The 23,762-nt window shown below is 50.5% G+C and overlaps 1 protein-coding gene across 1 annotated transcript; it reads right to left on the bottom strand.

Annotated features, from left to right (window-relative positions):
* Positions 1 to 445: 445 nt before the first annotated feature.
* Positions 446 to 14,198, bottom strand: DLX3 (distal-less homeobox 3). The gene is made up of 3 exons (XM_086923968.1): positions 13,124 to 14,198; positions 2,196 to 2,386; positions 446 to 1,507 (listed from the first exon to the last, which is right to left on the bottom strand). Exons 1-3 carry the CDS (start codon positions 13,434 to 13,436, stop codon positions 1,190 to 1,192), a joined length of 822 nt encoding a protein of 273 aa, XP_086780094.1. The 5' UTR covers positions 13,437 to 14,198; the 3' UTR covers positions 446 to 1,189.
* Positions 14,199 to 23,762: the final 9,564 nt, after the last annotated feature.

The raw sequence follows: 23,762 nt of genomic DNA, 5'->3' as shown, positions 1-23,762 counted from the left end.
AAGTTGGTGCCCCTCTGACCCTACTCTCCTAGAGGCAGGGAGCAGGAGAGCTGCCTGTTGCATCTAGCAGGCATACAGACCAAGGCACCTGTGGGCCACGTGGCAATTGCTACAAGGGGACATTTATAGAAAAACCTGTGTGTGATTCACATGTAAAATGAACCTTATCAAAAAATACACTTTCTTTTAAATATTCAAGATAGGATTTTGAAAATTTAGCAAAATAATTTCTGCATCAGTCCCCAGCCTTTTTCTGGACCCACCTATGAGCCATACAGCTAAACTAACAACAATAATAGCATACAAAAAATAAGTTAACCTTTCCTGAATCATTGTTTTATTTAAATATTATAATAAAAAGGGATTTTTTTCTCTTTGTTCACCATGGTTCCTTTTTCTTCTCTTGCTATCCTCGTCTTTTTCTGTTCTTTTCTTTTTTCCTTGATTTGCATTTTCAGTTCTGTGCGTCTTTCACTTTTTGTCTTTCCTTCTCATGTTTTCCTTCTCTTTTTTTCTTTCCCTTAGTCATAAATGCCCTCTGTGTGACTGTAACTCAATGCCCCGATCTTCGCAGTCCTGGACTTGGTAACTGCGCAAGATCGAAGAGTTGAGAGGAATTTGGGATGGAGTCGTTTTCCCTTTACACCTCTAGATATTTTACAGTAAGTGATCAAAGACAATGACACCACAGATCTTAAACAACGTGCAGCTTATATACCACCAAGTTTTCACAACTTGTTTTCTCACTTGTTTCTGGTTGGGGCGATGACCAGACCCATTACCACTTTTGTCCAGACCCTGCATCCCCACTGGCTTGACGTGTTGAATCCAATAATCTTGGCCTCATTGTTGACAGTGCTGACTCTTGCCATGAGTAATGCTAGGCAGATGTAGGCCAATCCCTCAGTGACAACAAGTGGCATTGAGCTTCAGGGGTTGGCTCTGGAGATATCTGCTTTGACATAGAGAACAAAGGCCTCTTGGTAAGGCAAGCGGTGGAACATGGCGGAGTCTCGTGACAAGCTCCAGTGGCTGGCCCCTCTCCTCAAGCTGCTGGTACCATTTTTGGGGAAGGCCTAGTTCTTCCTGAGAATGGAAGGGGGGTTTGTCTGTCCTGCCAGAACATGGTTTGGGCCAGCACGGAGTCTATTATCTCTTTGTGCTGTGAAGTCCAGCATACAGCAGCTTGCTAGTACACCGCCCCTGTGCCAGGGGGTGTATGGTGCATGGCGCCGGGCGGCTGCAAGTGAGGCCCCGACAAGTTCTGTGGGTGGTGGTACCAGGGGTTGTAGTCCTCAAGGTAGCTGGGCGAGGAGTTGTGTGGGAGCGGCTGGGCTTGCGGGTGCTGCACCCGGCTAGGGGTGTTATTGTCCCAAGTGGTGGGAGAGGCGGGGGAGTTGCAGGCCATGCTGTCGCTGTTGTCGGGGCTGTGCTCCATGCCAGGGACCTCACCGTTCTTGTACAGCTTCTTGAACTTGGAGCGCCGGTTCTGGAACCAGATCTTCACCTAAAGAGAAGAACCAGACATGAGAACACTGGACAAACACTGGGCAAGGAGCAAAGCGCGAACTGACGATTACACCCAAATACAGTGGACGAAGCCTCTCCCCCTGCCTAGATATTACTATGTCCCTCTTCCTATAGATGTTGCTGTTATGCAACTCTCCCTTCGTTGGATTGACCCACGATCCCCCTCCCCCAGTTATCTTTGATATATTTGCTGACTTGTTGTTTGGTTGTTCAATGGCAATCTTCCTCTGGCTTTATTTTAATTTTAAAAGTTTTATATAGCGCTAGCCTGACCCGTAGGTGTCAGAGCGCTTTACATACACACTGTTAAAAAACAGAAGGAAAATTGCATTACATAGGAGGCAGGCAAAAAGCTTTATCTCCTTTTTATGTGGCTTGTTTCCACATCTGTTGTTGGGTTTGTTTTGCCCCACCCCCCATGTGAATGGTTTGCCCCTCTTTACATATTGCATTTGTCCCTTTGTTTACTTCCCTATAATAGACGTTCCCCAGCCTCCCTTTCCAGATGCTTGGGCCCTCTTCTTGGACTTTGCGTATGTCTGGAATATAAACGGGGTTGTCCTTCGATTCAAGCATATGGTTTCTGCCACCCATCTTACCCCTGCTGATAAATGCGCAGCCGCAGCCCTCCCCTCCACAATGGGTTCACAGGCGCCCCCGCTCACCTGGGTCTGGGTGAGCCCGAGCTGGGCGGCCAACTCTGCCCTCTCTGGCAGCGCCAGGTACTGCGCCTTCTGGAACCTCCTCTGCAGGGCGGCCAGCTGGTAGCTCGAGTAGATGGTCCTGGGTTTCCGGATCTTTTTGGGCTTCCCGTTCACCATCCTCACCTCGGGCTCCGGCTCCTCCTTCACTGTAACTGAAAAGAGCCCATATTTAGTACCGGGCGCTCAGGGTTGTGGCAAGAGACAGGCACACGCCATACACAGGGTCCAAAAAGCGCAAACGTTACAAGAAGTTGCCATGGATGGAGAGGCCACCTCACTCCATGTCACCTCAGACACTTTACACGTCCTTGTGCTCCTCGCCCACAAAGCCTCGGCATTTGTCTAATGGGCACAGTGTCAGCGCACCAGGACTACAATACCCAGAATGGATTTTATTGTGCGAAAATGCTCAGCACTAGCATCTCGGCGACATGAAATGAGATGAAGGCCCCCCCCCCTCCTACTCTCAGGACACACGTGCGCATAATTACAAGCCCCTCGAACCGCCGGTCGGTCACTTTGGGGCAGATTTACAAGTCCCGTACGCCACATTTGCGCCGCCGTTGCGTCACTTTTGTGACGGAGCGGCGGCGCAAAGCCCGCGCCATGGTGCGGTTTATTTACAACGTGGCGCATCTAGGGAGATGCGTCACGTTGTAAAGCCCTGCGCCACATGTGGGCTTTCCGGCACAGGGGGGGCGGGAGGGGGGTGTTACGGCCCAAGAACGCCTCGGGAAAGTGGCAGAGTGATATCTACAAGAATTCACTCAGTCACTTTTCTGACCCGGCTGCGTCAAAACCTTACGCCCGCTTGAAGCAGGAGTAAGGAATGATGCAGCACAGCTAGTATAGGGTCTCCGAGCAGTGCTAGAGTTGCGTCGCGCTTGCGACACAATTCCACCACTGCGTCACCTTTATGGCATCAGATATGTCACGCATGTGTCTATTCTTGCGCCATGGTACGCCGCATTTTAAATGCGGTGCATCCATGGTGGCGCAAGACGTGTCTGCTGTGACACAAAATAACTGGCGCATCCCTGCTGATATGCAGGGATGCGCCTGTTATTGTAAATCTGCCCCCTATTACCATATGAAACGTGACGCACCTGCGGCGCAAGGGACTTGTAAATAAGCCCCACTGCCCGTGGGCCATTGATCTTGGAAAGAGGAGACACCGCCTTTTTTAAATCACAGTGGAGGAATCAGAGGAGTGTGGCTGTGCAGGGAACTTATGGAACCTATGTCCTCCTGATTCCTGCATGTCCACTAGTTATGATAGAAAATTTGAACCTACGGAGGCCTAGGTGGAACAAAAAGCCACATCCATCTTTCCAAAGAGAGAGATCAGAGGCGATGGGGGGTCAATAAACAGAACAGAGGGAGGGAAGACACAATATGGCACAGGAGGAGGCGACTGGCAAAGACAGAGGCACAGAAGGGGACACAGCCAATGAAATGAACAGGGTAGCTAAGATAGCAAGAGACCGAGCCAAGGCACAGGACAGAAGCAAACACAGATCCACAGGGGAGGAATAGCCCAGGAGCAAAACACAGAGGGGGTAAAATTAACAAGAACAGTAAAGTCGGAGCTGAAGAGAGACAACGTCAGTAAACATCACAGAGGCAGGCAAGACAGACCAGAGCACAGGGAAAAAGTAAAATGGACAGACAATCGGAGAGACAGCCAGTTAACAGCACACAAGCGGCATATAATGTTATTAACAAAGACAGAGCTGAAGAGAAACTGCCAATGAACAGCGCGCAGGGGGTGAGACAGGGCTCGGGGTACTGGGCAGAGGCAAGAGCCAGTTTATAACAAGGGTACCATGGGCCCGCCTCTCATGCAGGCATGGGACATGCAGCCCCTCCCCCCAACCCCACACACTCAGCCGTTGTCGTATAGTAAAGATATGTATATGTAGGGTGCAGAAGGCCAGACACATTCCTGTGCCCCGGTGCTACTGCACCTGCTGCACCATTGGGGTAAACTTAGCAATAAAAACAAGACTTGGAAGAAGACTTGAAAAACCCACCGGGGGCGGTGGGAGCACGACAGGCAGACGCAGAGACAAGACACAGTACAGAAGCAAAACAGACACACACAGCACGGCCAACTAACGCACCCAGAGGGAGGTAAAGTTAACAACAAAGACGTGCATACAGACAAAGCTCTGACGGAGCTCCCCGCCGGACCCAAGGAGCCGCACAGGTCAGGACAGGCAGGCAGAGCTCACGGCGGACTCACGGATAAGCCCATGAGACTTTAGAGAGCAAACAGCCAGCTCCCACGAAAGCAGGGCAAAGCCCGGGACAGACACACGGCTGGTCGAGGCTAACACACAAACACCTACTGGAGAACTCTAGAGTGCACAGAGACAGCAGGCCGCAGAGCGCACAGAGACAGCAAAGACAGACAGACCCACGCACACCACCCAAGCAGGCTGCAGAACCCTAGGCACAGGCAGACATTCCAGGCGAGACAGACGCCAGGACACCCCAACAGAAGAGACAATGCTGCTGGAACTGTCTAGGGCGGTGACTGTCCAAAGCTCCAGGGTTACATTGACAACCAATTTCGACTGCCCTAAACAGAGAGCACTCTACAGCAGACAGATCCCAGGACAGACATTCCTTCCACCCATCCCAGAGAACTGGCAGACTGCGCAATTCGGACTGGCTTGTTCCCATTGGGCGCAGGGTCAAGACTAATTTGCATATGTCTGGGTTCAAACTGCAATGGCATGGGGAGCAGAAAAACGATGGATTTAGGCCCTGATCTCTGTACTGGGGTGAATGTATGACATTGTTCTGCATTCTGTCCATCAATTGTTCTTTTTGTTTTTGTCACTGCGACTTGGACTGGCAGTCCTAGCTGGACTCTTCCCATTGGGTGCAGGGTCAAGACTAATTTGCATATGGCTAGGTTCGCGTGGAGAGCAAAAAACTAAGGATTTAGGCCCAGATCTCTACTGAGGTGAATGTATGACATTGTTCTGCATTCCCCACATATCAGGGCTGGATTGCGAGATGAGGTGAGAGTCAGCCAAAGCTGCCTGGAGTTTACACGTGTAATTAAACTGTAGTGAGGCTGAAACTCGATACATTTTAGTCACATACATGTCTGAAGAAGGACAAGCAGGCTGACTTTTTGACCCGGTTGCAGCAGTTTCAAATGTAAGAAGAACCGGGGTCGAAGGGGAGCGCATGAGACACACCAGCCTCAGACCCGATGACAACCTGTCCCAGACTGAAAGCGGAGAGCTGGGCATTCAGGCTTCGCACTAGATCCCACGAACTTAGGTGAAACAGGCAGACAGACCTCTTCCCACATTGTGAGGTGTGTTACAGTAATGGGGGTGAGCCAACTAGGCAGGCCTCTTAAGACTCTGTGAGGTGTGTTACAAGCACACAGAGGTGAGCCAGGCAGACAGGCGTCTTTAGACCTTATGAGAGGTGTTACAGGCCCACACCAAAGAGCAGGCAGACAGGCCCGTTCAGACCCTGTGAGGTGTTTTGCAGGCACACAGAGGTGAGCTAGGCAGGCAGGCCTCTTCAGACCATGTGAGATGTGTTACAGGCACACAGAGGTGAGCCAGGCCTCTTCAGGCCCTGTGAGGTGTGTTACAGGCCCACACACATGAGCCAGGCAGGACTCTTCAGACCCTGTGAGGTGTGTTGCAGGCACACAGGGGCGAGCCAGACAGGCAGGCCTCTTCAGTCCCTGTGAGATGTGTTACAGGCACACAGAGGCGAGCTAGACAGGCAGGCCTCTTCAGACCCTGTGAGATGTGTTACAGGCCCACACACATGAGCCAGCCAGGCAGGCAGGCCTCTTCAGACCCTGTGAGGTGTGTTGTAGGCACCCAGAGGTGAGCCAGGCAGGCAGGCCTATTCTGACCCGGTGAGGTGTGTTACAGGCACACAGAGGTGAGCCATGCCTCTTCAGACCCTGTGAGATGTTTTACAGGCACACAGAGGTGAGCCAGGCAGGCAGGCATCTTCAGAATTTATGAGATGTGTTACAGGCACACAGAGGTGAGCCAGGCCTCTTGAGACCCTGTGAGGTGTGTTACAGGAACACAGGTGAGCCATGTAGACTGGCCTCTTGAGACCCTGTGAGGTGTGTTACAGGCACACAGGTGAGCCATTTAGACTGGCCTCTGCAGACCCTGTGAGGTGTGTTACAGGCACACAGGTGAGCCTTGTAGACAGGTCTCTTCAGACCCTGTGAGGTGCGTTACAGGCACACAGGGGTGAGCCAGGCCTTTTCGGACTCTGTGAGATGTTTTACAGGCACACAGAGGTGAGCCAGGCAGGCAGGTATCTTCAGAATTTATGAGATGTGTTACAGGCACACAGAGGTGAGCCAGGCCTCTTGAGACCCTGTGAGGTGTGTTACAGGCACACAGGTGAGCCAGGCTGACAGGCCTCTATAAAACACAGGTGTCAGTCGGGCCTCTTAAGTCCTGCCCCGGCGGTACCTCTCCTTGAGAAGTGAAAGCAGAGGCCACTTCTGGCCCAGAGGTGCAGCAGGGCAGAGAGGCCAGGACCCTCCTCGGCGAGGAGGGAGTCCAGGGGATAGAAGATGCGGGAACCTGACAGACCCAGTCTCTAAAGCCCACCCCACCACTGGTCGTGCACCCTTTCCTCCTCACCCTGGTATCCTTTCTCTCTTGCCTTGAGTCTGAACATATCAGGCTCTCGCTTCCCTTCCTCATTCTTGGAACGTTTTCCTCTCCTTTGCCTTCCTCTTTCATTCTTCCCACTTCCTCTCCTCCCTCCTACTCCCATCTCTAGCTCGGACCATCCCACTCATCTCCCTCTATCTTCTAGTTCACTTCGCCCTCTCCACCCAGGGCTTCCTCTCCCTCCGTTGTCTCTTTTCACTCCTCCTCACAGTTCTGCCCCCTTCCTCCCCCTGTCTTGCTTTAGTCACCTTTATTGGTCTCACACTTCCTGTTCCCTTCCCACCCACCACTGCCTTCTCTCTTCTTCTTTTCCTTTCGCCCTCTCTCCTGTCCATCGTCTCCTCTTTCCTCACCCTTCTCTCTCTACTTACCCTCTGCGCCCTTGTCCTTCCTCTCGCATCTTTAAACACTCTTTCTCCCTCTCGTGTCCTTTCCCCCTCCACCCCCATTCCGGCCCTCCTCACAACTTCTCCCTCGCTTCCCCCTCTCTCACGTTGTTCATACATACTCCTTCCTTACTTCCATTGTTCTCGCCACCCTCTCTTGCGCCCCCTCGTGTTAACTCCCCTCCCCCGCGCCCTCTCTTCCTTCCCATGCTCCTCTCCCACCCGTTCTATTTCCTTCTCTCTCTCCCTCCCCCTGCCCTGGCTTTGTCTTCGTCTCTGCCGGAGCCCCGAGCCCCGTTCCCTCTGCCTCCTTCTCCCACCGCACCCCATCACCTCCATCCACCGACCACACACTCCCATCCATGGTGGGCGTGGCCTCTGTGCCCACCTCTGGTACCCTGGGGCCAGGGGCTGCGTGACCGAGCCCGGCTCCCTGCCTTTGACCATGTCCCGGTTTTCAGGGTCAAACACTCCCTCCGTGGGAGACACCACCGCCGTGTCACGGACTCGGTGGGGGTCCCTCGACGCTTCCCAGAACCAGCCCCTCACGAGTGATGACCAACATGCGGGGGTAGGAGGTGGGGGGGGGGGGGGGGCTCTCCCATCAAAAACAGGGCAGGGTGACTAGAATCTGAGCTGTGCAGGGGATGTGAGCTGTGCCTGGTGTGAACCCTGGATATCCACCCGAGAATATCCATGGGACAAAATATTGGAAAAAACATCAAAAGGAAAGTCTAATTTTTCTAAACTTGACTCCACATACTTGTAGCTACCCCAGTAGTACATATATCTTCAAGGTGCGCAGATGTGGAATAGTACATCTACACCTCCCTATAGGCACTTCATATCTTGATAGGTTGGTACCATGATATCCTGCGGGTCGATATTCATCAGTACAATCCTAGAATTAAGCAGCTATTAGTATGAGCTGTATCTCAGCAGCTATTTTGCATGAGCTGTATCTCAGCAGCTATTTTGCATGAGCTGTATCTCAGCAGCTATTTCGTGTGAGCTGTATCTCAGCAGCTATTTTGTGTGAACTGTATCTCATCAGCTATTTTGCGTGAGCTGTATCTCAGCAGTGATTTTGTATGAGCTGTATCTCAGCAGCTTTTTTGCGTGAGTTATATCTCAGCAGTTATTTTGCGTGAGCTGTATCTCAGTATCTATTAGTATGAGCGGTCTCAGCAGCTATTTTGTGTGAATTGTATCAGCAGAAATGTTGTGTATGTGGTACCTCGGCAGCTATTTTGCGTGAGCTGTGTCTCAGCAATGATTTTGTGTGTGCTGTAACTTGCTAACAATTTAGTGCCAGCTTTATTTAGGAGCGGTTTCGTATGAGCGGGTTCCCAGTAGCTATTGTGTGCGAGCTGTAATTTGAGCTGTGGCTCTAAGTATTCAGTGAGAGCTAAAATTCTACAGCTACATATAATGAGATGTAATTCAGTAGTTACTGTGTGAGATGTCGAATTCTGCCGATAAATTGCTTGAGCTGTATGTATTTTGTTAGAGCTGTAATTCTGTAGCCATTTCATGTGAGCTGTGTCTTGGAGGTTATTTTCTGAGAGCAGTAACTCTTTCCCTGATCTGGTGAGTTGCATCTCGATGGATATTTTCTGGGATGTAATTCTGAAGCAAGTCGTGGGATCTGTAATTGCAGCCCTTTAACCAGCGACTTTATTCCTCTTTTTTCCCAACTGTTTACCCTCTTTCTTTATTGCTCTCCTTTCCCACTGTGGTCCCTCCATCTTGCTGTCTGCTCTCTGTGGGATCATTTTCTCCTTCTCTCTTTCTTCTTTTCAGTTTGTGCCCCTTCTTTTTTATCTTTTTTTCCCTCTGTCTAATGTTTTTGCTTAGTTTTCCTGTCTCTCTCGGTTGTTATTAATATGTGCTGTCACTCGTGGCTCCTTTATCCGTCCTTTCTTTGTTCACTGTTTTTTTCCTTACGATGTTCCCACTTTCCTCCTTTTTTTAACAAACTCTCTAACCCTATTCTCACTCTTTTCAAGTTACCTGCCCTCTTCTCATCTAATCACATTTTTAATCTATACCCATGTATTGTTTTTACCTTTTGCTGTAACTTCCGAATTATTTTGAGTATTATTTATTTTTATTCCCCTCTTTTACGCTTGTTTTTTCTCTGTCTTTAGAGCAAAGTAACCATGTTCATCCTCATATCCTCTTTTTTCATTCCCAGTTGTTTTTTTTGCTTTCTGTCTTTTCACTCCATCTCTGTTGCTTTCTTTTTACTATTTATTTTCATTTTCCCGCTTTCTTTCTGACTCTTGCTTTTAATTCGGCTTACATTTTTAACATTTGTATTTCCATTCCCAGAGCAAGCTTATGTCTGTGCCTGTGTCTGTGCTTGGGAATTGCAAAAGAAACAATTGATGGACGGAATGCTGGACAATGCAAACATTCACCCCCAGTCACAAGGATCTGGGTTAAATCCATAATTCTTCGGCTCACCACACCACCCCAGTTTGGACCCAGCCATATGCAAATCAGTCTTGACCCTGTTCCTTGTGGGATTTAGGCCCGGATCTCTGTACTGTGGTGAATGTATGACATAGTTCTGTATTCTGTCCATCATTTTGCATTTGTGCTTGGAAATTGCCTGCCCACCTTTTACTGCCCGTACTCCTTTCCTAAAAGCTTGTCCTTTATTGTATCACATTTCTGGTTGTCCTCGCCATCTCTTGTGCATCTTTTCCTTTCATCTGATTGTCCATCTGTCCATTCTTGTTAATAGGTCTGGTGCTAGCCAAGACCTTTTGGTTGTATTACAATAATGTGTATACTGTACTTCTACTGGCTTTTAGTCAGTCCTCTTCATTCATTGGTCAGTTGTGTGAATATTATTTTCTTCTGCACACTGCTGCATGGGTCAGTCCACTTCAACCATCGGCTGACTTCACTGTGAGTGACGAGATTCTGCACTTCACAGGGGGCGCATTCACACACAAAGGAGTTCCTTCAGTACCGGGGTCTACTGTGGCAATGTGTGCTTTCTGGGACCAAGGAACTATTTTAGATTGAAGAGGGTACAACAGCTCCCCCAACAATGACATTTAGCAAAAACCACGCCAAAACAAAACAAGCCTTAACAAAGACGGAACGTCGGGCTTTGCCAATGCTTGTTTCTCTTTGAGCGTCTGTCTTTTTGCCTAATTTTGAGAACAATTATTTTACCCACACGCTCTTTCCACGTTCCCTTTTTCTGTCATTCTTCTCTGCTCTGTCCTTTCCAGCCCCCTGACCTCTCGCTCTAGCGCTGTGAAGGGGCCTCAAGGCGCTTTATAATTACACAGCAACCAACAATATAACATTCCACACACAACCTCATTCCTTTTCATTCATTTCCTCCGGCGTGTTCTCCCTTCAAGGCCTGCCTCGCTGGTCTGTGAGGCTTTAATGTGCGTGTCATCTGATTATGTATGTCTGGGCACAGATGAGCCCCCCAAACACGCCCTCCACCCCCGATGTCCCGCGCTCTGAGCTCGGTGTCTGGAGCCCGCAGTCACAAAACCAATCCTAACTCGCACCTGACCCAAGACAGCTCCTACCGACCCGGCCAGACTCAAAGAGCTGCTTTTCCAAGACGACCCCTCACCTGCCGCATCCCCCGGGCGGACCCCGACCCCCGCACACATTGCATGCACGAGCTGTGTGTGTGAGGGGAGCCCCCTGTCCCAGCAGCAGGGTACCCCATACTGGACGCGTCTCGGAGGGTGGAGGGGGAGGGCACGGGCCCCGGCGCGTGACACCTACTGTCCGGCACCCTGGGGTGCGAGCTCCACCGTCCGAGGCCCACTGCCCGGCACCCCAGGCTGCGAGCTCCACTGTCTGGCACCCTGGGTGCGAGCTCCACTGTCCGGCACCCTGGGGTGCGAGATCCACTGTCCGAGCTCCACTGTTCGGCACCCTGGGGTGCGAGCTCCACCGTCCGAGGCCCACTGCCCGGCACCCCGGGGTGCGAGCTTCATTGTCCGGCACCCTGGGGTGCGAGCTCCACTGTCCGGCACCCTGGGGTGCGAGATCCACTGTCCGAGGCCCACTGTCCGGCCCCCCGGTGTGCGAGCTCCACCGTCCGACATTCTGTCGGACACCCTGGGATGCGAGCGCTAACCCCGGGTGTGTGTCCCCTACCCGTTGCCTTGTAGTGTGAGGCACACCGTTCAACCCCTTGAGGTGCCAATCTCACTGTCCGACAATCCGTGTTTGCGCCCCTCTGTCCAAAGCCGTGCAGTGGGTTGCACACTGTCCGATACCCAGGGGGGCGAAACTCACTGTCCGGACACCCAAGCGGACCTCCTCAACCCTGCCCCGGACTCCTCGCCACTACTTGTGACGCCAGCAGGCCCGTACCACTGTCCCAGAGACAGACTCCCAGACCCGTGACCGACAGAGACAAGCTCCCCGATTCTCAGAGACAGTCTACTGTTCTCACAGAGACAGGCTAAGAGACATGGCCAAGAGACCGTCTACTGATCCTAGTGGCAGACCTACATAGACCCGCTCCAAGGTCCATAGAGACAGCCTACCGAATGAATCAAAAGAGACAGGCGGCTGCAGCCGAAGCACGAGACAAACGTTAGGACCAGAGGCAAAATCATGAGTCTGAAGAGACGGACTCCAGGTAAAGAGGCTCCTGCACCCACAGGGGAGAGTGCAGGCCTGCAGAGACAGGCCTCTGCACCCCGAGGAGACTGCTGCACCCACAGAGAAGGGCACCCGCAGAGACTGCTGCACCCACAGAGAAGGGAACCAGCAGAGACAGGCCTCTGCACCCCGAGGAGACTGCTGCACCCACAGAGAAGGGCACCCGCAGAGACAGGCGTCTGCACCCAGGAGACTGCTGCACCCACAGAGAAGGGCACCCGCAGAGACAGGCGTCTGCACCCAGGAGACTGCTGAACCTGTAGAGGAAGGTTTTCGCACCCACAGAGACAGACTACTACAGCCACATAGACCTCTGAAACATCACAGACAGTCTAGTGAGCCCACAGTGACAGGCTCCTGATGTCAGAAAGGCAGGTCTCTGAAAGAAGCTCCGAGGCCGCCTCTCATCCCTCAGATGCCTAACTTCGGAGGGGCAAGTGAAGAAACTGGAAAAACAACAGCAGGAACAGCAGAAACAAACCCCCGCCTGCCCCACCCTCTTCCCCGGGGCTGCTTCCCAGAGCTCGCAAACAGCAAACAAACCGAGGCACAAGCAAAACGCGACACCCAACCGTACCTTGTTACTCTTCTTCGCTGCTCGATTTTCGTTTTTTCTTCCTCCTTCCCTTTATCACCACCCACTTTTCTCATTCTCTCCCTTTCCCTTCTTGCCTGGTTCTCTTTTCTCTCTCTCTTGAAAACCACTCTCCATTTTCCATCTTTTTTTGTTTGTTTCCCTTGCTGTCTTTCTCGGTTTCTTTTTAGCAATTCTCTCGTTGTATCGGTCCTCCCACTTGCATTCATGATTTCTTTTTAGGTTTGTTTTTATTTCTATCACTGTAGGTGCCCATTTATAAATATGTGCCATTATCTCTGTGTCAATATATCTTTATATATGTTTGAGAACATAATTCTATGTTATACTCTCGTGTGTCTGTGAAGCCGCCTTCTAGTTCTTGTGCGTGATTTAAATGCCCCATTTCCTCTCTTTTACACTGAACATTGCTGCATCGGTGCCCCTTTGAATCACCCCCCCCCCCTCCCAGTCTCCCCTCTGTGCACCCGCACCGTGCCCCTGGCACTTCCTGGCCCCTCAGTGCAAGCCCCCCGCCCCCTCTCCGCCCTATTGCCCCCGCCAGCCCCACTCACTCACCCGGCTCCTGCACCGCCATGGCCGGCTCCCGGTAGTGCCCGTACTGCCTGTAGCCGCCGCCGTAGGGATACTCGGACTTGGGGGAGTAGGTGCCCGGGCCCCCCAGCCCGTTCAGGTTGAACTGGTGGTAGGGGTAGTGGTTGATGGGCTGGGAGTAGGGCTGGTTCTGGAAGTAGTCATGGGGGCTGTGGGTCCCGCCGTGGGTGCTGTAGTAGCCCAGGTCGGTGGCCGAGGACTCGGGCAGCGTGGGCGAGTCCTTGGAGGCGGCGTGGCAGCTCAGCGAGCTGGACAGGTCTGTCAGGATGGTGGCCATCTTCCCCTCAAAGCTCCCCCCGGTGAGGGCCCTGGCTCGGTCAGTCGGGCAGCTCGGTGGGTCTCTGCGCCTGACACACTCACATCCACATCCTCTCCTAGCACAGCGGCTCGGGACTTCTAGGAGTAACCTGCTGCGTGTACAGAGCTCCTGCTCGGGGCTTCTAGGCGCTCCACTTGACTGCTCAGGGCTTCCAGGAGCTCCTGGGGGGCTGATCGGAGCTTCCCGGACTTCTTACTGGCTGCCTCGAGACCCGTGTAGCTTTTCGGAACAATCCGAGTGGCTTGTAGGAGCTTCTAGGCGCTCTCGGTGGATGGTCAGGTTTCCAGTAGCTCCTGCTTGGCGCTGTGGGCTGCCAGGAGTCCCCGTGGGATACCGCGGCTTCTTACAGTTCCTGCGGGCTGCTCACCATTCCCTGCTGGCTGCCTGGAGCCGCGGTTCTCGGAGCTTCCGTCGAAATCCCGGCTCCTGGTTGCCTTGCCAGAGGCCTTTTTTGCTCTTTAAAAGCCGTCTAGCGCCTCAAAGTTCCTTGCGCTTCTCGGAGCCTCTTCTGGCTGTTTTTGCTTCACTGAGCTCTTGTTGCTTATTTCAGGGTTAAATCTCCAGTGCTTTCTGATTCCCCACAGTTCCTCTTGTAATCAGAGCAATCTCTGGTCCCAGAAAGCCGCCCTCTTTCCCCCCTGTCTGCTCCTCAGATCTCTTTTCTCCTCCTCCTGCTCACTCAGAGATCATTCCCTCTCCTCCCTCGCAGCAGAGTGTGTCTCCGTCCAGCAGCACAGCCTTTAATTATGGTGCAGGGAAGGAGGGTGGTTCTAAATTCCTATTGGCTCCAGAAATATTGCCTCGAAGGCAAAACAAAGTTTTTTTTTTCTCTTCACCCACTCATCTCTTTTCTTTCTTCTTCGTGTTTTTTTAAACTCAGCTTTCAGTCTGCTGGAAAAAAGAAACCTCATTTCATCAGAGTCGTGTGGTTACTTCGCTGAAAAAAAATACTCGTGTATTTATTTTTGGGATACTCTAAAGCTGCTAACCCTGCCGTGTTTGTGATGCGTGTGAGTTGCTGTGGGGAGGGAGGGGGGCTGCTGTAGGAATTAAAGGTTGCACAGAAAACCCCAATCTTTTTCATTTTACACATTTACAAATTACCTTATTTGCAGAGTCCTAATCACGATTGTACTCATAATATTTGAAAATAAATAAATACACATATATGGCGTAAATGTATGCCAGTGAGTGTGTGCAACCAATCGCTTGTCTTGATCTGACCATGAACGTGTATCATACCAGTTTCTTCCGAGGGGCACACGCTCTAAGCCGGCACTCACACTCCAGCTTTAATATTTTTATTGACAAGTTCTAATGGGCGAATGGCGCGTCTCTCGCTTTCCAAGTTTTGCCGCACACCTCTGTGCTTTTTCCCCTGCCCGCTCCAGGAGGGCCGTGTGCCCCCGCCCCCAATTCTTCTTTCTGTCCAGGGAGGCTGCGCTGGTATTTTCAGGCTGGCGCCCCTCCCTGCCCGGACCCTATGTCTCTCGCTCTCTAATGCCCCTTTGATTTACAGTGACCCCTCCCGGTGATTTCCTTTATTCTCGCCCATTCATAGCCATGTGACCGCTGGGAGGCCTGGGGGAGGCCGGCCTCTGCTTTTCTCCCTATTAATGGCTGGGCGGGGCCCACTCCACGGGCTCTGTGTCAGGAGGTCTGCCCGCTGTCAGAAGGCGCCAGCACCACAGGGCACTGCCAGGGCCCGCCCGAGCCCACCGGCAGCCCCTAAGGCCCGGAGCACAGCTGCCTGCTACAGACTCCCAGGGGCAGGAGCACCGGCTTGCCCCGGAAATCAGAACATCGTCTTCCGGTGTCAGATTGTACATCTGAAAGAATACATAAAATGTCTCACCGAGTATTCCGAGGCAGTTATCTATTGACCAGGCAGTATCATAGCCATAACATCCCATCCCATCTCATCAACCCATCCATCCATCCATCCATCCACCCACCCACCCACCCACCCATCCATCCATCCATCCATCCATCCATCCATCCATCCATCCATCCATCCATCCATCCATCCATCCATCCATCCATCCATCCATCCATCCATCCATCCATCCATCCATCCATCCATCCACCCACCCACCCACCCACCCACCCATCCATCCATCCATCCATCCATCCATCTTTCTTCTGTCTATCTATCCGGGATAGCTAAATAATTGAAAGCACGTGATTGCATGTGGGCTCAACGCACGAGGGTGCTGGCTCTGGAGGCCAGGCCCTGACAGACTGCAGAGTCCACGCTGTTTATGCTCATAGCAATAATTCGAACACGACACCCACTGCTTCCCGGCTCTTTAACTAACTCACGAATACTCCATGGTAGCACCGAGGCATGCAGTTTTTTTTTGGGTGGATGTTAATATGCAGTTGAAGGACAGAGGAGTGCGCCTTAATCCGAAAAGTACTGTTTCAAGATTGTTTTTGCCGAAATCGGTGTCAGTGTGAAATAGCCATGGGCAGACCCGGTCCTAAAATTGCATAGCCCCCTACCGCCTAAATTGTTTGCTTTTATTGACACAAATAAACACCTCGCGCACCTCCTCGGTAAGTCCGCCCCTCCACACTAAAGCATCCGTAAATACTGGCGAAACTCAAATGAACGCCCACTAGTTTGGATCTGCAAAGCTCTCTACTGCCACCTACAGGCTTTTATTGAAAGATACCTGCTGTCTATTTGAAGCGATCGAGAATTAAAGAACTTTTTTTTATTATGTACACGAGGCGCCTTCACTTTGTGAAGTTGGGTGCAGCGGATTCTCTAGAATTTATTTTTGGGAAGTGGGGGCACGAGTCACAAATAAACTGGCGGGTCCACCATGAAAATTGTGACTAGTCTGCATTGCCACAAACGATCGGTGCTGTGCTGTGAAAAATGAGCGCAGCACGTTATGTAATGTCGCCTGGGGCTTTACTAGTAGGGCCCGAAGAGGGGCAAGACAATTGTATCTGGTTTACGTGGCCTATCTGGCCCCCTCTAGAGACACCGGTGGCTGGATGTTCTCTTACTTAATACGGTGTTGTTGTTGTAGTTGTTGGTTTTGCAGTTTTGAATAGCACGAACTCAACAGAAGGCATTGGAGCGCTTCACATGAGCACCAGTTACGTTACAGGAGGTCACATTCATATCTTTTCAGGTTTGGAGAGATTACGGGATTTGTCCAGAATCACAGGATGTTGAGCCCGCGCCGAGACGCAAAACTGGTTTCCCAGCTCCAAAGACTGCAGCTCTGGCCGTAATGCCTCACCTCACCTCACCTGTTGGCTCTTTCTTTTAAGGAGCAACCACTCATATTTAGAACGACAACAACATCTAATCGTAAACTTTCAGAGCCCCCCTCCCTACCCGCCTCCCTTCCCTCTCTCCCACATCAATACAAATTATACCTCTCTCCAAGAGAGCGGCTATGAGTTTGGTCTGTTTGTAAAGCACTCTTCTGCCGCCCAGTGGCTATAATTTGTACTGCAAGACGCTTTGCCTGTAGCTTTGAGGCTGGTGAATTGAATTGGACTATCGAATAAGCTAATAAATGGGATGATAGCCACCACCGTCCGCGCAAGGGTTAACTGACCTCTCCGAAGCCGACGTGATAGAATTCAGATTTGGGACCGGCCCAAATGAGTGGATTTAGAAATACCAAATCAGCACCCGTTGAACGGCGCACACTCAACCGAAGTCAAGCCCAGCTCCAATCTAGTTTTTTCAATCGGAAGACACTGTCTAAAATCCAAAAGCCGTCTCCAGACTGACTCTATCAGGTAATCAATAGATTTACCAGTGTCATGGAACTAAACAGGTGAGATCTCAAGTGGTACTTTGTCAGTTTGCACTTTTACGGCTCTCTTCTGACACCCAGTGTCTAAGCGTGGCAATGCCATGTTTTCTTTTTTTTTTATTTCACAAATTTTTATTAAGAAAAGTGTATATACATACAGTACAGTTTCAGTGTTTCAATATGCCGAGGGTGGTTCAGCGTGGTTTTGCAGTGGTTTCTTCGCATCTGCTTGTGAGACTGTTTGGTATATACGATTAAGCACTTGCATTCCCTCCTTCGCTGACCTTGTGTGGAAACCAGAAAGAAAGAAGGAAAGAAGAAGAAGAGGAAGCAGGAAAAACCCGAGGGAGGGGGGAAGGGGGGGGGGGGGGCGTGGGGGGATCTCTGTCAGCCGGCTTCTGCTTTGTGATCGAGGACTTTACGGAGGTTTGAGGGTGATCATGTGTTCATCTAATGCTCTCCACATCCCCCCCCCCCCCCGAGTGGTGGTTCGGTGAGTGGTGTGAGGCTATGTTGTCTGCCCCTCTCAAGAAGGTGGTCCAGTTAAGCCGGCCTTCTTGGTGTCCTTCCAGTTCGTTAGGATTATTTTCACCGCTGATGTTAAGAGGAGGTCTATCATGGTCTCTATCGTCTTTGTCTTTCGGGGTCGGGGCTAGTGCTGTTGCGGTGATTTCAGTGATGCTGCCTTGTAACTTTTGTCCAGTCATTCCAGAGATGAATTGCATTATCTGGCTCCAGAACTTCCTGACCTTGGAGCAGTGTAGGATTAGCTGTTCCAGGTCCCCTTTCTCTTTGTGGCAGTTCCAGCATTTGTCGTTTTCCCTAATACCGGCAGCTGCCAGGCGAGCTGGAGTCCAGAACGCTCTGTGCAGCAGCCAGTATTTCGTCTGGGCCAGCTGTAGGGTAATCTTCCGTTTGGTTGCGGTTTGCCATACGGTTGATCTCTCTTTTTCCGTGAGATGTCTCCCCATGTCTCTTTCCATGTGCTCAAGGGGTTTGTCGTTGAGTCATGATGTGTGGGGGCTGAGTAGTTTGTAGATGTGGGCCGTTTGGTGTCCTAGCCTGTTTATGTTTGACATGTATTCTATGATGGAGGGTTTGTTTCTGTTGAGGTTCGCTTTAGTGATTGTGGTTTTTATTTTTAGGAATGTGTAGAATTCAAGGTTAGGGAGGTTGTACTGGCTTTTGAGTGAGTCGAAAGTGAGGGGCTGCCCTTGTGTCATTAGTTGTTGTGGTGTAGAGATCCCTAGCGTGTACCACTCCTTCCTGTCTATTGTTCTCTCTTTGTACTTGAGCTTCTTGTTGTGCCATATGGAGATCCATTCTGTGTCCCTGATGCTGTGCTCTAGCTTCTTATCTACCTTGAGCAGTGCTGACTTTGTGTTCTTCAGGATAGTGTTGTTAGCCTGGGGGTGTTTGTTTGCAGTTATCATTGCTATCGGGTCCAGGCCTCCTATTATTGCTCTTTCCAGAGACAGCCATGCTGGTTTGTACTCTTGGCTTGGGGCTACCCAGCGGATGCCTTGCCTGGATAGGCAGGCAGTGTGGAATGTCTTAAAATTGGTGAGGTTTAGGCCCCCCAAGTTCCTGTTCAGTCTGAGTTTCTGGAGGCTTATTTTGGTTTTTTGTCCCTCCATATGAAGTTGTTGAGTAGTTTGTCTAGCTGTTTGTGGAAGTCATTTGTCGGTGTGAGTGGCAGCATGCTAAGCGTGTAATTGACTATGGGCGTTAGCATCATTTTCACTGATTCTATTCTCCCCCACCAGCTTATGAATCTGGGAGACCATGTGTCTATGCTCGCTTTCACTTTCTTGAGAAGTCTACTCTCATTGTAGTCGAGGGTTGACTTTAGGTCCCTTCCGAAGTATAAGCCTAGGTATTTTAGGTGCTTTGTTTGCCATGTTAGGCCTGAGTTGTTCAGTGACGTTTTTGTGGTGTGGATGTTCAGTGGTTTACATTCTGACTTGTCCTTATTGAGCTTGTACCCTGAGACTTGTGCATACTCCTCGATGGTGGACATTAGTGCTGCAATGGATGTATCCGGTTTCTCTGTTATGATCAGTACATCATCTGCGTATGCAGCCAGCTTGACCACAGAGTCTTGTATTGGGATACCTCTTATGTGTGTATTGGCCCTAATCATGGCTATCAGTGGTTCTATGGCTAAGAGGAAGAGGGCCGGTGATAGTGGGCACCCTTGTCTCGTGCCTCTGCCCAGCGTAAATGGGTTTGACGCCGCACCATTAACTACTACTTTGGCTTTTGGCTTGTTGTAGAGTGCCATTACCATTTTCCTGTATTGATCTCCTAGGCCAAATTTCCTCATGCAGGTATTTAGGAAGATGATTCAGAAAAGGGGGTGGTGATGAACAGAGTGTCTGAATTAAGCAGACCACTCTTACCCAGTCCAAAGATCAGGGCTTTATCCATCACCGTTTTTTAGCTCACTGCACCATCCCAGCTCAGAACTTGGCTATATGCAAATTAGTCTGACCCTGGCCCAGTGCATCATGGGAACAGGGCAGACCAAACTACCAAGCCAATTCTTATACTGGGAAGGAAACAAGCTACCGGGGACCGGTTTCTGGCATTTCAGCCGTCTTCGGCCCGGCTTGCTTTAATCCTGATGGTGCAATGAGCAAGGGAATCACATCTGAGTATACCCTTCCACGCTTATGGTGGACAAAAATGATTCAGAAAAGGGGGTGGTGATGGACAGAGTGTCTGAATTAAGCAGACCACTCTTACCCAGTCCAAAGATCAGGGCTTGATCCATCACCGTTTTTTAGCTCACTGCACCATCCCAGCTCAGAACTTGACTATATGCAAATTAGTCTGACCCTGGCCCAGTGCATCATGGGAACAGGGCAGACCAAACTACCAAGCCAATTCTTATACTGGGAAGGAAACAAGCTACCGGGGACCGGTTTCTGGCATTTCAGCCGTCTTCGGCCCGGCTTGCTTGAATCCTGATGGTGCAATGAGCAAGGGACTCACATCTGAGTGTACCCTTCCACGTTGTTTAGGAAGGGCCAGGAGACTCTGTCAAAGGCCTTCTCGGCGTCCAAGGCTATCATTACGGCTGGGGTGTTTGTTTTGGATGTTCTGTCTATCAGGTGGCATAGTAGTCTGGTGTTGTCATTGGATAATCTATTCTTTATGTATCCGACCTGTGAGATGTGTATTATGCTTGGCAGATATGTGTTTAGTCTCATCGCCAGTGCCATCGCATAGATCTTGCAGTCTACATTTATTAGTGAAATGGGCCGGTAGTTGGCTGGGTATTGGGGGTCTTTGTCGTCCTTGGGGATTACTATTATGTCCGCCTCGGACATTGACTGGGTCATGCTGCCCGTTTGGCTGCAGTGTGTGAATACTTCCACCAGTGTGGGTTTTAGGTGGTGTAGGAAGCGCTTGTAGAAGGTGGCGGTGTAGCTGTCAGGACCTGTGCTTTATTTTCTTTCAGTGAGTCTACTGCTCTCTCTATTTCTGGCCCGGTTATTCCGCTTTCTAGCGCTTCCCTCTGATCTGCCGTGAGGCATGGTAAGTCTATTTTCTCTAGCAGATTGGCACCTCCGTCTTCCTTGAGATTGGTGTCTGTTGTGTAAAGTTCCTCGTAGAATTTCTTGAAGACCTCAAGGATCTCTCTGTTAGCTGTTTGTGACCTGGTATTAGTGTCTGTTATCGCAGCGATAGCGTGCTGTCGTTGCTTACACTTGAGGTAGGCAGCTAGCGCCTTCCCTGCTTTGTTCGCTGAGCACAGGTTGATAGCCTTATATTTGTTGATCCATCCCCCTGCTCTCTCACTTAGTATTCTGTTCAGCTCATATTTCTTTTTAGACAATTCTGTCAGCGTATTGCTATCTTTGAGATTAGCTATGTGTCCCATCTCAAGGTCCGTTATCTGTTGTTCGAGCTCAGCTATCTTTTTGTTCCTTTCTTTGTTCATTCTGGCTTTGATACTTATGATTCTACCTCTCAATGTTGCTTTTAGTGCGTCCCACAGCATCCCTCTGTCTATGTCAGGAGTGTCGTTGAGTTGGAGGTATTCTGTGATGGCTCCCTCGATTTCTTTAACATTATCTGGATTTTTGAGAATGTCGCTGTTCATTCTCCATCTACTGCAATTTTCTTCGTTGTGCTTGCCTTTTAGTGTTAGGCTGATGTGAGCGTGGTCTGAGATGGTGATTGCTGATATTTCAGTTTGATCGGTGAGGTGTGTGTGGTCTGCCGATATGAGGATGTAGTCTATCCTGCTGTATGAGTTGTGTGGATGGGAGTAGAAGGTGTAGTCTCTTGTGTCTGGGTGTTGCAGTCTCCAGGAGTCTTTAAGTTGGAGTTTGCTACATAAGTTTTTTAGAGTATTTGGTGTTTGGGTTCTTGTGCGTGCTTTGGGTGAGTGTCTGTCAATAGTATCGTCCATAACCTCATTGAGATCACCGGCAACCACTATAAGCTCATGCTGTGGAGCGTCGCCAAGTTTCTTTTCCACCCCCTCCCACAATTCCTTGTCCTGTGTGTTGGGGCCATAGATATTTGCTACATGTATCGTCTCGTCTTCCCTCTTGAGGGTAGTTATCAGTAGTCTGCCATCCTCGTCAGAGTATGTTCCCTGGATTGTTAGTCTAGATTTCTTGTTTAGTAGGGTGATCACCCCCCTCTTTTTGTGTTCGGCCGGAGAGCATGCTTGGTCTGCTATCCAGTTTGCTTTCAGTCGCGATGCGTCCTCCTTTGAGAGTTTCGTCTCCTGAAGGACGCATATGTCACTCTTGAGTTTTGTTAGGTATTCGATCACTTTCCTGCGTTTGACGGGATGGTTAAGGCCCTTGACGTTAAGCGAAACAATTTTAAGGTCGGCTGAGCTTTGTGTTTTCCTTAATGACGTCATCCCACCCCATCAGCTGCGCCTATATTTCGGTGGTTTGTGGTGTCTTGTGAGTCGCTCTTCTGTCTACTCTGTGCTCGGTTGCCCGAATATCTGTCTTGAGTTCCCCTCCTGTTTCGCCCTCTGCCTCCTCCTTCCAGGGTGTAGTGTGTCGCCTCGAAGAGTGAGGCCAAGTGAAGGATAGTAAGAGAGATAGTAAGAAAGGTAGAGAATTTTTATAAACTGTACTTGCCTAGACCCCCCTTGCCCTTCCCCCCTCCCTCCCCCTCCCTCCTTCTTTTGTCTGTCGGGCGTGCGAAATCGAAGTTCCTACTCCCCTCCCCCCTGAGTGTGCATCAGTAGTCCCGAGCTTAGTGTCCAAATCGGAAGAGTACCATGTTAGAAAAGGATATGGCCCTTGCGGGCTTCTCATGGGCCCCTTGCTGCGGTTGAGGTAGAAAAGTTTGAGGTATTGTTATCTTCCTGAGGTAGGTCAGTTGCATAGTTCAAGAGCTTAAAGTTCGGTCTGTTAATTTCTCAGGTGTTCGTTCCGCTCGCTCCTTCGTTGCTTCCTGTTGATGCTCTCCTATTTGCAGGGCTAATGTTCGTGTTTTGAGTGTCTATGTCCTCCGTTGGCGGGCCTTGAAGGTATCTCTTCAGGTCATTCGGGTCATCAAACGTTTGTGTGTGTCCTCTGTTTGTGATCTTCAATTTGGCCGGTCCCGCGAAAGTGAATGTTATGCCTCTGTTTCGCAGTTTGTCTCTGAGGGCCAGGAACCCCTTCCTGATGTCAACCGTGTGTTTGGAGTAGTCTTGCATTATTATGAGCTTGTTTCCATTCCACGTTAGGTTCTTGCCCTTCCTTGCTGTTGCGAAGATTGCCTCGGTGTGGTTGGCTCTTAGTGGCTTAAGTATGATTGGTCTAGGTCCTTGGGCTTGTTTTGGTTTGAAGGCTGGCACTCTGTAGGCTCTGTCCACTTCGAACTTTCTGTCTGGATCCCCGTGATCTGAGGTAGCAGCTCCTCTACCAGTGCTATGCAGGATCCCGCATTTTCCTCTGCTCCTTCTGGGACCCCAGGAGTCTTATGTTGTTCTTCCTAAGGCGGTCTTCCTGCTCCGCTAGTTGTTTTTCCATGGCGGATGATTTCTTGGAGATGCCTGCCAGGTGTTTGCTTGTTTGAGCGCAGGTATCTTCGATGTCGCTGATCCTTTTCTCCGCGGCATCTATCCTGCAGTTTGTCTTGCTTTGATCCGCTCTAATCCCAGCCAGCTCTAGTTGGATGTTGTCTATGGTCTGCTTGGTTGCTTTGGCGAGGTCATTCCCTTCATTTATTTTTTTTAATAGCGTTTCTAGTGTGACCTCATGTTTTAAGTCCATCTTTGTTTTTGCTGGTGAGTCCGGCGAGTCTTTTCTCTTCTTGGGCTCGTTGCTGGATTTACCGTCTTGGCTTGCCATCTCTTGGACCCCTCTGCCGACCAGATATGAGTGCAGGCGATTCTCTCTCTGCTGGTTGGGTATTTCCTCTCTTTTTCTGTCTGCTGGTTTTAGGGTCTCGAGACGGAACCTGCTGGGTTCGCGGATGTTCCTGGTTGCTTGTACGTCGATGCAGACAGTTGTCTGAGTCCGGGACC

This window comes from Lissotriton vulgaris, chromosome 5 (assembly GCF_964263255.1).
Source record: "Lissotriton vulgaris chromosome 5, aLisVul1.2, whole genome shotgun sequence".
NCBI lineage: Eukaryota > Metazoa > Chordata > Amphibia > Caudata > Salamandridae > Lissotriton > Lissotriton vulgaris.
This window is presented reverse-complemented; position numbering and strand designations above follow the sequence as displayed.